The sequence below is a fragment of the Salvelinus namaycush genome, chromosome 32, assembly GCF_016432855.1.
Source record: "Salvelinus namaycush isolate Seneca chromosome 32, SaNama_1.0, whole genome shotgun sequence".
Classification (NCBI taxonomy): domain Eukaryota; kingdom Metazoa; phylum Chordata; class Actinopteri; order Salmoniformes; family Salmonidae; genus Salvelinus; species Salvelinus namaycush.
The window spans coordinates 2,546,976-2,559,691 of NC_052338.1; the positions used below are offsets into that span (position 1 = coordinate 2,546,976).

The 12,716-nt window shown below is 42.3% G+C and overlaps 1 protein-coding gene and 1 non-coding gene across 2 annotated transcripts; both read right to left on the reverse strand.

Annotated features, from left to right (window-relative positions):
- Positions 1-245: 245 nt before the first annotated feature.
- Positions 246-2,463, reverse strand: LOC120027432 (40S ribosomal protein S27). Its single transcript, XM_038972364.1, has 4 exons — positions 2,380-2,463; positions 1,528-1,636; positions 1,155-1,265; positions 246-507 (listed from the first exon to the last, which is right to left on the reverse strand). The coding sequence occupies exons 1-4, from the start codon at positions 2,383-2,385 to the stop codon at positions 479-481; spliced, it is 255 nt and encodes an 84-aa protein (XP_038828292.1). The 5' UTR covers positions 2,386-2,463; the 3' UTR covers positions 246-478.
- On the reverse strand, positions 757-889 carry LOC120027554. The gene has a single exon (XR_005473315.1). It is a non-coding gene; the product is annotated as a small nucleolar RNA SNORA35 (small nucleolar RNA).
- Positions 2,464-12,716: the final 10,253 nt, after the last annotated feature.

A 12,716-nucleotide genomic window follows, 5' to 3' on the forward strand; every position in this document is an offset into this window, starting at 1 on the left:
ACTGTAACAGGCTATGAACACAGATGCCAGTGGTCGAGTTTCTGCCCAACTACATGCGCAGGTGTTGCGTGCCACGTCATCCAATGTACCGCTGGGAATCAGATTGCTTAATCATGTGTTCAACAGAGATCTTAAATACGGATCCCGGCGTTGTAATTTCTGGCATACGTCTGCAATGAAGTCAGAACAGCATTTCCATGACATCATAGGCACGGAAAAGGGAACAAAAGTTGAAACCACCCAAATTCTTTAGCCAAAACCATATTTTATTAAGAGACTGGGTTGGAGGGTTGAGTTACAGCAACAGAGTGGACTATCACAGAGTACTCCCATCTGGTGTCCAGACGTCTTGAGCACTTCTAGATCAATCCGCTGTTTCTTGGATGAAGTGACTGCTGTGTCGAGGCTGGAGTCGCTGAAATCAACCTGTCCAACCCCTCCTCTCCCTTACATCTCTACCAGGGCATCGGGAGTACAACTAATGCTGCTTCCTCCTGAATGAGCACCCTGATGGAGAGAGAAAATGACAGTCAGGCCACAGACAATGGGGGCATTACCGCTATACACGACCACTGATCGCACTACAATCTGAATGATTAAAGTAGCGGGACAGTGTTCATTCATTTGGTTGCATATTTACAGCATCTAGTGCTAAACAGTCTACATGGCAGGAAATCATTCAAAATCTGCTAAGGCCATAGTATGGTTACGCAATGTTGGAATCCAGTGTACTGCAGCACCATAGCATCACTTGCATCTTGTTCTCAGCCTTCGAAAGGGGAGAGCCAGTGGTCTAGCCCTACCCTTCTGCAAACTGAGATTTATCATCTGGCACTGGAATGAGACAGTACAACCATTGGGGTGGCAGTCCAGTCACTTGACAGTGCAGTCAGGTCATTTGATAAAGATATGAGCCATTAACATCTACAGTGAATGTGACAAGTCTGTCTGAATTAATCTGTGCTTTAATATCAGCCAGTCAAATTACTATTCATTAACATAGTAACTGGCAATAGGACCAACTACATCAATAAATATTGACATGCTGTACTTAACTGCTACTACCTGTGAGTTGTTTTTCCATAGACATTCAATTATTAGAGACTATCCACTCTCCAACATGAGTTGGGAGACAGAATGCTGAGACTACTGACCCTCTGTGAGACGTGCTTTGCCGCCAGTGGGCTGACACAGAACTGTGGAGCAACCCACACACAGCACGACCGTCTGGGCGTGGCTGAACACAGTTGTGATCTTGTAGCATCCTGAGGGAAACAGAAAAATACAAAACATTAAACACACAATCTTAAGACCAACGTCATTCGTGCCTGGGGGTGTACTCATAGTTTCTTTGCTACTGTGTACACTAAAACAAGTGTTTCTTATTGGACAAATACTAATAGGTCCCGCCCCATTTGCTTCCTAATGAATACAATGTTGTAAGCACTGACTCATTAAGCTAGTGCATTCGGATAGACAAGGTGGCCCTTCAAACATGAGTCCAATGAAGTAAAGAGCTGGATCTACCTGGGCACTTAACATCCATGAAATAGGAGTTAGGGCTCTGGACGAGACGCTTCTTCTTGTGGCTCCTCTTCTCCTCCTCAGGGGATGGGTGCAACAAGTCTTTTGCGAGCTGCAGAAGAGTAGACAAAAGACTGCTTAAAACATTACATTTAGTTTGAGTAGTTAGGACTACTGTTTACAAGTGACAGACCGTGCATTTAACATTTGTCAATAGCAGACCCCCTTATCCAGAGAAAACTAGTGGACGATACCGCGATGTAGCTATGTCAGATACACAACTCACAATGGGTGTTGGCTCACAGCCAGTTGAATTACATTGAAATCGAATCACATATCAACCACTCAAGCTTTGTTGAAATTGACATCAAAATAAAAAAATTGCTGCGAGTGATACTGCCAAGGAACTGTAATGAATTTGCGATCCAAAACCTCATAGCTACCACCCTGAACTCTTGCTCACTGGATTAGGTAATGTCAACGCTGACCCTTGTTCGAGGCAAAATAATAACACATGTTCACTTGGGATTTGAGCAGTAACTGGCACTACATAATCTACTAGTACACAAGACAATAGTATGTTTAACAGTGGCCGCTATTGCACGTATATATTTAGACAATGTTCCATTTTCAGGTGACTCTCCATGTTTGCGATATGCAGGCCGCCATCTTGTATCACAATGCGCGCGTATGTGAACGATTGTGATAGCAACACCTCGGCACTGAATAGGCCGACAGAGCTAAAACACACTACAGTCAGTACTCGCATTATTATGCATTACTGACTCCAGTGTTGGCATCTAAAGCCCCATATGAACGGTTAAAATTGTGATTATGTCAGGCTCCGATACTCACTGGCATGTTGGCGAGGAAATAGCCGCTGCCGGAAAGGAGGCATTGCCGGAAACAGTAGGTTCATATTGACACTCATTTTGTGCACCGGCAGGAAGTGAGTGAATTAGAAGAGGTTGGTGGACATATTTGTAAGGTCAAAACACATAAGCTGTGTTCAAATAGTAATACTAACCGTACTATTTATGACGTGAATTGAGTATATAGTATAGTTATCGATCATAGTATGGATATAGTTAGTATGCCAAATGTTCCCGGATGTCATACTAAATTCGCAAAAATACGAAGTATACACCCAGTAGACACTATTACCGTACTTTTAAGGCCCATAATACAATTCTTCAGAAATGGGCGTGGCTTCACAATGTTTTTAGAGTTGAAGAAAATGGCAGAAAATCCGGCAGAGCTTCAAGTCTAGGTCCAAAAGGCTCCTTAACAGCTTCTACCCCCAAGCCATAAGACTGCTGAATAGTTAATCAAATGGCCACCCGGACTATTTACATTGATACTGCCCTATGGGACTCCCAATCACAGCCGGTTGTGATACAGCCTGGAATCAAACCAGAGTATGTAGTGATGCCTCTAGCACTGAGATGCAGTGCCTTAGACCACTGCGCCACTTGGAAGTCCAGTAAAGGACTTTTATTTATTTAATCCATTTTAAAATAAGGCAGTAACATAACAAAATGTTGAAAAAGTCAATTAGCAATTATATTCACAGGGGGTTCTAAATGTGTGTTTGTGTGGTTTTCTGAAAGTACAGAATGAAGAGGAATTATAATTAGTAAATGTCAGATTATAGCAATAAACAATATTACACTGACGTAACATAATAAACTGCTATTAGAATAGTAAGCCACATTGACAACATGACAGTTATACTGTAAATTAACCATTGATTTACACAGGAAACAGTAATTGAAAAAAGCCCCACAAGGGAGCAGGGCAGAGCTATACAATGCACAGCCCAATGACTACACAGGCCAAAGGGCCATGATGGCAACTTCAAAAAGAGGCAGTCTTAGCAGTACAAGCTAGTAATTCCGACAACCCGTACAGTGGTGCTGTGACCCGGATCTACAGTTGCGCTAAGATCAATACTGGGGTCGCTGTTGATTACATTTGAGGGGTGAATGTAGCACATGGGGATGTATGAAACTTACTCCTCAGCTTGAAGTGTCTCCACTTCATCTAGCTTTTTGAGTGGCGCTTACTGGTAAAATGTTTCAGGAGGGAGGTCACGTGTGCTAGGAAGGCAAAGGTCCTGTATGGAGGGTGATAAGCGCCAGAATTAAGCCTTGTGAAGCTACTGATACATCTCACGAAGTCACCTAACATCTTCCTAGCGCCATAAAATACTGCCGTGAATTAACATCGGGAAAAAACTTGGCTCCATTGACAGTCTAAGGCGTCAAACTGCCGACGCGTTCACATCACGTTCGTGACACGTACACGTAGTGTTCACGTCATGTAACGTGGCACTGACACGTCACTTGTAAGTTTATTATGAACGATCTTAGCACGAACGCCTTCAAAACGAACGCCTTCAAAACGTCTACATGTGTTACGTTTAGTTTATTATTAAAGATCCACCGTGATCGCCTTACAAATGTCCATATGTTCATGATTTTGAAAAAAATATTTTTCATTGCCAGAGTAATCTAATCAATTTCATTTGTAGATTTAGCTAAAATAGGGATATCACCTCAATGCAAAAATTATTAGGCTAGTTGATATCGCATCCAGCCACCATTACTGTGTAGATATGCCTATTTTTCACTTCAATACAGACACAAAGGCTTCTTTGTTGGAGGCAGCCCTATTCAGAAATAAGTGGTAGCCTAGGTCTCTAGTGGCGCATTCAAAACAACTCGGAACTCTGCAATCTCTGACTTCCGTCTTCAGTGCGTTCAAGATAACTGGGAACTCAGAGCTCAGACTGAAATATATATATATAAACATTTTTTCAGAAACTCTCATCTTTCTCTGACCTGAAAATCACTGATGTCATGATTTGACCTCATTTTTCCCCCTGGGTTCCCAGGTTTAACAGACACAATCACTGTCACCATGCAATCCTTAGGCTATACATTTCTGTGGAGATGTCTTATGTTTAACAGCAGCGCTCGAAATGAGGGCGGTATGTGAGGACATAGGCCTAACCTGTGTTATAGAGAGTGGCATAAAGCATATGCTACCCCTTGTTTGCTTAGCCTTCGAAAAAACAACGGTCCAGATTTTATAAAGCGATCTAGGCTACAACAATTATATCTGCATAGCCTACTAGCCTATCGAAGGTCTTGCTCAGCCTCAACATCACAGGAAATTGTGGTTGGTTTATTAAATGCTCTGCAATTTAGAATATGCCCACCACATAATACTAAAAAGATAGAATCGGTATGGGTCTATGCATAGACCAAACAGCTTAACAGATAAAAACGTATTTATTAAAAAGAGTCCCATTGAGTCAGGCTATTCCTTTGCAGTTGCGTTCTTACGCATAACCTTAGCCTAAACGGAACTGAAAACAACCCAGCCTGTTTTGATCACAGATCATGATGAAGCCTGAACATTTCAGGCTTCATCATGATTTAGCCCACTGATTTAGCCCACAATCGCCTATAGATTTGATACACATGAAGACCTATATTTATTCTGGATTTGACAAACAATACCCTGACTAGGATCCTGACTTTTCCCCACATCATATTTGTTACCAATTAGGCTAAATGTAATCCTATTAATAAGCTTTTGTTTTCCTATTGATTTGCATAGGCTAGCCATTGCAATTGTTATTTTCCAACTTCTGCTTTTTATGAATAAACAGGCATCGGGTTAAAAATATATATAATTTTGATACCCCCCCACACATTAACGCTACTTACCTTTCAGATCACAAAGTCAGCTAATTTCCACTCATTCATATGCAAATACATTTGATTCATACACAGGCTTGTCTGGCTGGCATGTTTTCATTTTAAAACAGGCCTTCCCTTATCTACACTGAGATAATATTATTTCAGTAGTCCTCTATGATAAAAAAAAATCATAGCTCATTAGTACACCCTTGTGGTTGAATACAACAATGAATAATGTTGAACTTACAAATACCATCAAGGGATACGTTACAATTTACAAAAATGAACACCTTATGGCATGAAAACCAATCTGGCAATATTTTAGATTTAAATATATAAACGTTGATATTTTTTTGGTACATGTGTGTCAATTTACTTTCTGAATTTTATACACTCACATGGCAATCATAGACTGAAATACTGAATTATTTTGTGTGGAATAGAGAGGCGGGTTTTCGAGGCGACGTTGTGTGAACAGTTTGAATTTGCGGAAAAACAAACAAACTTTACTCGGTGTGTCGGCGGTTCGGCACAGCCGTGCTGTGACTGGGTTAGAGATGGTAGGAGATAGTGATGGAGAAGAAAGTGAAGCAAGTATGGAGCATAGTAGTACAAATAAAGGATGGAGTAAGAAAAAGAAAAAGAAAGTGGAGAGAAAGGGAGTAGGGGTTTGAAGGGGAGCGAGAGGTCTATGGAGGTAGAGAGGAGGCAGAAAAGGAAGTTTGAGGAGAGTGGTAAATGTGCTGCTCACAAATGACAGCAGCCACATGGACCTGTTAAATTGACAATAAGGGCGTTTAGGCATGGCATCCTTGTTTTGAGTCTGTTTCTCATTCATTCAAATTTCAATCAAATGTCAAATTCTCACATCAGCTGATGTCACAAGGTGCTGCACAGAAACCCAGCCTAAAACCCCAAACAGCAAGCAATGCAGGTGTAGAAGCACGGTAGCAAGGAAAAAGTCCCTCGAAAGGCCGGAACCTAGGAAGAAACCTAGAGAGGAACCAGGCTATGAGGGGTGGCTGTGCCGGATGGAGATTATAACAGAACATGGCCAAGATGTTCAAATGTTCATAGATGACCAGCAGGGTCAAATAATAATAATCACAGTGGTTGTAGAGGGTGCAACAGGTCAGCACCTCAGGAGTAAATGTCAGTTGGCTTTTCATAGTCAATCATTCAGAGTATCTCTACCGCTCCTGTTGTCTCTAGAGAGTTGAAAACAGCAGGTCTGGGACATGGAAGCACGTCTGGTGAACAGGTCAGGGTTCCATAGCCGCAGGCAGAACAGTTGAAACTGGAGAAGCAGCACGACCAGGTGGACTGGGTACAGCAAGGAGTCATCAGGCCAGGTAGTCCTGAGTTATGGTCCTAGGGCTCAGGTCCTCAGAGAAAGAAAGAAATAAAGGGAGAAAGAGAGAGAGAGACAGAGAAAGAAAGAAAGAAAGAAAGAAAGAAAGAAAGAAAGAAAGAAAGAAAGAAAGAAAGAAAGAAAGAAAGAAAGAAAGAAAGAGAAGGAGAGAGAAAATTAGAGAGAGCATACTTAAAATTCACACAGGACACTGGCTTAGACAGGAGAAATACTCCAGTTATAACAGACTGACCCTAGCCCCCCGACACAAACTATTGCAGCATAAATACTGGAGGCTGATACAGGAGGGGTCGGGAGACACTGTGGCCCCGTCCGACGATACCCCAGGACAGGGCCAAACAGGCAGGATATAACCCCACCCACTTTGTCAAAGCACAGCCCCCAACACCACTAGAGGGATATCTTCAACCACCAACTTACTATCCTGAGACAAGGCCGAGTATAACCCACGAAGATCTCCCCCACGGCACGAACCCAAGGGGGGGCGCCAACCCGGACAGGAAGATCACGTCAGTGACTCAACCCACTCAAGTGACGCACCCCTCATAGGGACGGCATGGAAGAGCACCAGTAAGCCAGTGACTCAGCCCCTTTAATAGGGTTTGAGGCAGAGAATTCCAGTGGAGAGAGGGGAACCGGCCAGGCAGAGACAGCAAGGGTGGTTCGTTGCTCCAGTGCCCTTCCGTTCACCTTCACACTCCTGGGCCAGACTACACTCAATCATAGGACCTACTGAAGAGATGAGTCTTCAATGAAGACTTAAAGGTCGAGACCGAGTCTGCGTCTCTCACATGGATAGGCAGACCATTCCATAAAAATAGAGCTCTATAGGAGAACGCCCTGCCTCCAGTTGTTTGCTTAGAAATTCTAGGGACAGTAAGGAGGCCTGCGTCTTGTGACCGTAGCATACGTGTAGGTATGTACGGCAGGTTAGCACTAACTGAAGTTTATTTAGTGCTTTATCCGGGTAGCCGGAATGTAGAGCATTGCAGTAGTCTAACCTAGAAGTGACAAACCTAGAAGTCATTTTTGGACAGAAAGTTTCAGATTTTTGCAATATTAAGTAGATGGAAAGAAGCTGTCCTTGAAACGGTCTTGATATGTTTATCAAAAGAGAGATCAGGGTCCAGAGTAACGCCAAGGTTCTTCACAATTTTATTTGAGACGACTGTGCATCAAGATTAATTGTCAGATTCAACAGAAGATCTCTTTGTTTCTTGGGACCTAGAACTAGCATCTCTGTTTTGTCTGAGTTTAAAAGTAGAACATTTGCCGCCATCCACTTACTTATGTCTGAAACACAGGCTTCCAGAGGGCAATTTTGGGGTTTCACCATGTTTCATCGAAATGTACAGCTGTGTGTCATCCGCATAGCAGTAAAAGTTAACATTATGTTTCCGAATGACATCACCAAAAGGTAAAATATATAGTGAAAACAATAGTGGTCCTAAAACGGAGCCTTGAGGAACTCTGACATTTACAGTTGATTTGTCAGAGGACAAACCATCTACAGAGACAAACTGATATATTTCCGACAGATAAGATCTAAACCAGGCCAGAAGTTGTCAGTGTAGACCAATTTGGGTTTCCAATCTCTCCAAAAGAATGTGGTGATCGATGGTATCAAAGCAGCACTAAGGTCTAGGTGCAGGAGGACAGATGCAGAGCCTCGGTCTGACGCCATTAAAAGGTCATTTACCACCTTCACAAGTGCAGTCTCAGTGCTATGATGGGGTCGAAAACCAGACTGAAGCGTTTTGTATACATTGTTTTTCTTCAGGAAGGCAGTGAGTTGCTGCGCAACAGCTTTTTCATTTTTTTTGAGAGGAATGGGAGATTCGATATAGGCCAATAGTTTTTTATATTTTTGGGGTCAAGGTTTGGCTTTTTCAAGAGAGGCTTTATTATTGCCACTTTTAGTGAGTTTGGTACACATCCGGTGGATAGAGAGACGTTTATTATGTTCAACATAGGAGGCCAAGCACAGGAAGCAGCTCTTTCACTAGTTTAGTTGGAATAGGGTCCAGTATGCAGATTGAAGATTTAGAGGCAATGATTATTTTCATCAATGTGTCAAGAGATATAGTATTAAAAAACTTGAGTATATCTCACTTGATCCTAGGTCCTGGCAGTGTTGTGCAGACTAAGGACAACTGAGCTTTGGAGGAATACGCAGATTTAAAGAGGAGTCTGTAATTTGCTTTCTAATGATCATGATCTTTTTGTCAAAGAAGTTAAGCATTTATTCCACGGGACAAAACTAGGTCCAAAGTTTGACTGTGGCAGTGAGTAGGTCCGGAGACATGTTGGACAAAATCCACTTTCCCCAGCCTAGATCGAGGCACAGACACGGTCTCAATGGGGATAGCTGAGCTGACTACACCAACTGTGCTAGTGGCAGACTCCACTAAGCTGGCAGGCTGGCTAACAGCCTGCTGCCTGGCCTGCACCCTATCTCATTGTGGAGCTAGGGGAGTTAGAGCCCGGTCTATGTTCGTAGATAAGATGAGAGCACCCCTTCATCTAGGATGGAGTCCGTCACTCCTCAGCAGGCCAGGCTTGGTCCTGTTTGTGGGTGAGTCCCAGAAAGAGGGCCAATTATCTACAAATTCTATCTTTTGGAAGGGGCAGAAAACTTATTTCAACCAGCGATTGAGTTGTGAGACTGCTGTAGAGCTCATCACTCCCCCTAACTGGGAGGGGGCCAGAGACAATTACTCGATGCCGACATCTTTCTAGCTGATTTACACGCTGAAGCTATGTTGCGCTTGGTGATCTCTGACTGTGTCATCCTAACATCAGTGGTGGCGACGTGGATAACAATATCCCTATACTCTCTACACTCGCCAGTTTTAGCCTTAGCCAGCACCATCTTCAGATTAGCCTGAACGTTGGTAGCCCTGTCCCCGGGTAAACAGTGTATGATCGCTGGATGATTCGTTTTAAGTCTAATACTGCGCAGTCACCAATGACTAGGGTTTTCAATTTGTCAGAGCTAATGGTGGGAGGCTTCGGCGTCTGACCCCGTAACGGGAGGAGGAGAGACCAGAGAAGACTCGGCCTCTGACTCCGACCCGTTGCTTAATGGGGAGAACCGGTTGAAAGTTTCTGTTGGCTGAATGATCAACACCAGTTGAGCATTCCTACAGCATTTCCTTCCAGAAGCTATGAGAAAATTGTCCGACTGCGGGGACTGTGCGAGGAGATTCATACTACTATCTGTACTTATTGGTGGCACAGACGCTGTTTCATCCTTTCCTACACTTAAATTACCCTTGCCTAACGATTGCGTCTGACGCTGGGCTTGCAGCACAGCTATCCTCGCCATAAGGCGATTGTTCTCCTGTATATTATGAGTACAGCGACTGCAATTAGGCATCATGTTAATGTTACTACTTAGCTTCGGCTGGTGGAGTTCCTGACGAACCACGTCCAGATAAAGCGTCCGGGGTGAAAAAGTGAAATGAAAAAAGTTGAGCGAGGGGAAAAAATAAAAATATAAAACGTAATTAAAAAGTAAAAAAAGTATTTTATATTAAACCTACCTTACGCATCCAATTGTTTCTCCATTTGTAACTTACCCACCAAAATTATAAATATGCTGTTTTACATTTTGTTTTATTTGTGCTGTCTAATTCCTAAAATGGTGTAACTTGTACACTGGGAGTCATGAAGCAAGTTCAGGGAGTGTATTTAATAAATAAATGAACATAGAACAAAACAAGAACCACAGGTAGCATACAGACATGAACAGAAACATAGTTAATAACACCTAGGGAAAGAACCAAAGGGAGTGGCAGATATAGGGAAGATAATCAGGAAGGTGATGGAGTCCAGGTGAGTCTGGTGAGGTGCTGGTGCGCGTAATAATGGTGACAGGTGTGTGTAATAATAAGCAGACTGGCGACCTCGAGCGCCGGAAAGGGAGCATACGTGACAAATGGTAAAGAAGAATCTGTGCGCTCTCGGATAGTAATAATAGTTCATATGGTGCTCTTCGGTGTCCCAGGTTTGTGGCATTGATGAATAAATAATGTCATATTTACTTAACGAGTCCACTGTGGGGCTCTATAGATGGGTTAGCTGACAACTTATCGAAAACGATACACGTGCTTCAAAGGGGCAGAATCATTGGCTTAGATTGTTGATAATGTGTATATATAACTGTAATTTTGTCTCCAATGTTTATTGAAAACATAAATAAAGTTGCACAATAAGCACTTGTTGTCTCAAATGCATTGTTACAGTTGTTGGTTAGCTAGCTAGAATTTTGCCATATTAGCATAGATGTGACGTCAGTCAAAACACCTCAAAACAAGTCATGGGATCAAGAACAAGATCAAACAATCTGAAACGAGCCACTTATGATGGCAGTTTGTTGTCATTGTTGCTAGCTATCTGGCCATCCAGACCACTGAGGTATAGCAAGAAGGTTTTGCCCCATTGTTGAGCCTCGTGGGTCAAGAATCAAAACGCAATTGGCTAACTTATTTCCCAACTTGATTTTAATTAAAACAAACTTTAACTCCCTAGAGTCGATTGACGCAAAAATCCGTCAATTTAAGATATATTTTTGCATTGGATGTGTCTCAATCCACCACATCCGCCTATGTCGCACTTCTGCATTTGTGGTGAAAGTTGGAAGAGTAGTGTTTGTCTAACCAACCATGAGACATCCCTCTCACGAAAACTTCTGTAGTGTCCGAACGGTTTATCCTACAAAACTATTACAACCCCACGTCAGGTGAGAATGTTTCTTAATAAGATAAAAGATAGGAATGATAAGTAGGCTTGAGGTATTTTTAAACAAACTTAGATTACCTAAAATAAAATATTAAGTGACATCACGATAACAGAATGACGCAATAAACCCAAATCATCAAATTAATGACTCAATGAGGCCCGAGTAACAAACAGTAACAAAACCCTCCATTTGATTTCGGTTTATTGCATCATTTTTTATTTCTGTTGGTTGATTTCTGGTATGTAGCTGGATGAACCACTGAACTAGGAGGTAACTGCCAAAATAAAAGAAACATTACATTTACATTTAAGTCATTTAGCAGACGCTCTTATCCAGAGCGACTTACATTTTTAACCTTTATTTAACTAGGCAAGTCAGTTAAGAACAAACTCTTATTTTCAATGACGGCCTAGGAACAGTGGGTTAACTGCCTTGTTCAGGGGCAGAACGACAGATTTGTACCTTGTCAGCTCGGGGATTTGAACGTGCAACCTTTCGGTTACTAGCCCAACGCTCTAACCACTAGGTTACCCTGCCGCCCCAACATCAACATAAAGTGTTAGCATTGATTATACAACTGGAACTCTATAAAACACCATTCTTCCAAGAGAAATTACATAATTTAGTGTTTTGTTGACGCTGGTGGAAAACGCTGTCTCAGGCGCAGCTCCACACACACACACTTTAAACCCCTTATGCTCCTTTGAGACCCCTCTTTCAAAGTCAGTGAGATCTTTTTTATTCTAGCCATGGTAGCCAAAATAATGGACAACTGGGCACTTTTATGCATGAGCCTAAGCATGATGGGATGTTAATTGCTTAATTAACTTAGGAACCACACCTGTGCTTCCAATATACTTGGCATCCCTCGTTTACGCAAGTGTTTCCTTTATTTTGGCAGTTACATGTAGGTTTATCAAAGAACTATATGAACTGTGGTCCAGAGAACATAAACATGACAAGGTAAGTGCCCAAAGCCCATCCATCCATTGCAGGTAAATGCAAGTAAAAATATTTTGTCCTAGTTTCCCTGTGGAAGGCGGGGCGGTTGGCATGGTGATAACGAGTAATGACGCCAGTCTAGCTCGCTCTGGCAGTTTCAAGCAAGTGACAACAACTGAAAGTCGCGTAAATTGGACTGAAAGAAAACACACACAGCTTGCTGAAAGCATATGTCGCTAGATAGCAAGCGAAATATTACTCTGGTTCGTTTAGGAGGCTATAAGGAAATTTTAATTTGACTAACGTTAGACTGTAACAACAGTAGCTATAGTATAGTTACAGTCAACATCTGTGAATTTTAGCTTGATATCTAGCTTGCTAACTTTACCCGCCTACTGTACTGTACGTACTTACTAGCTAGCTA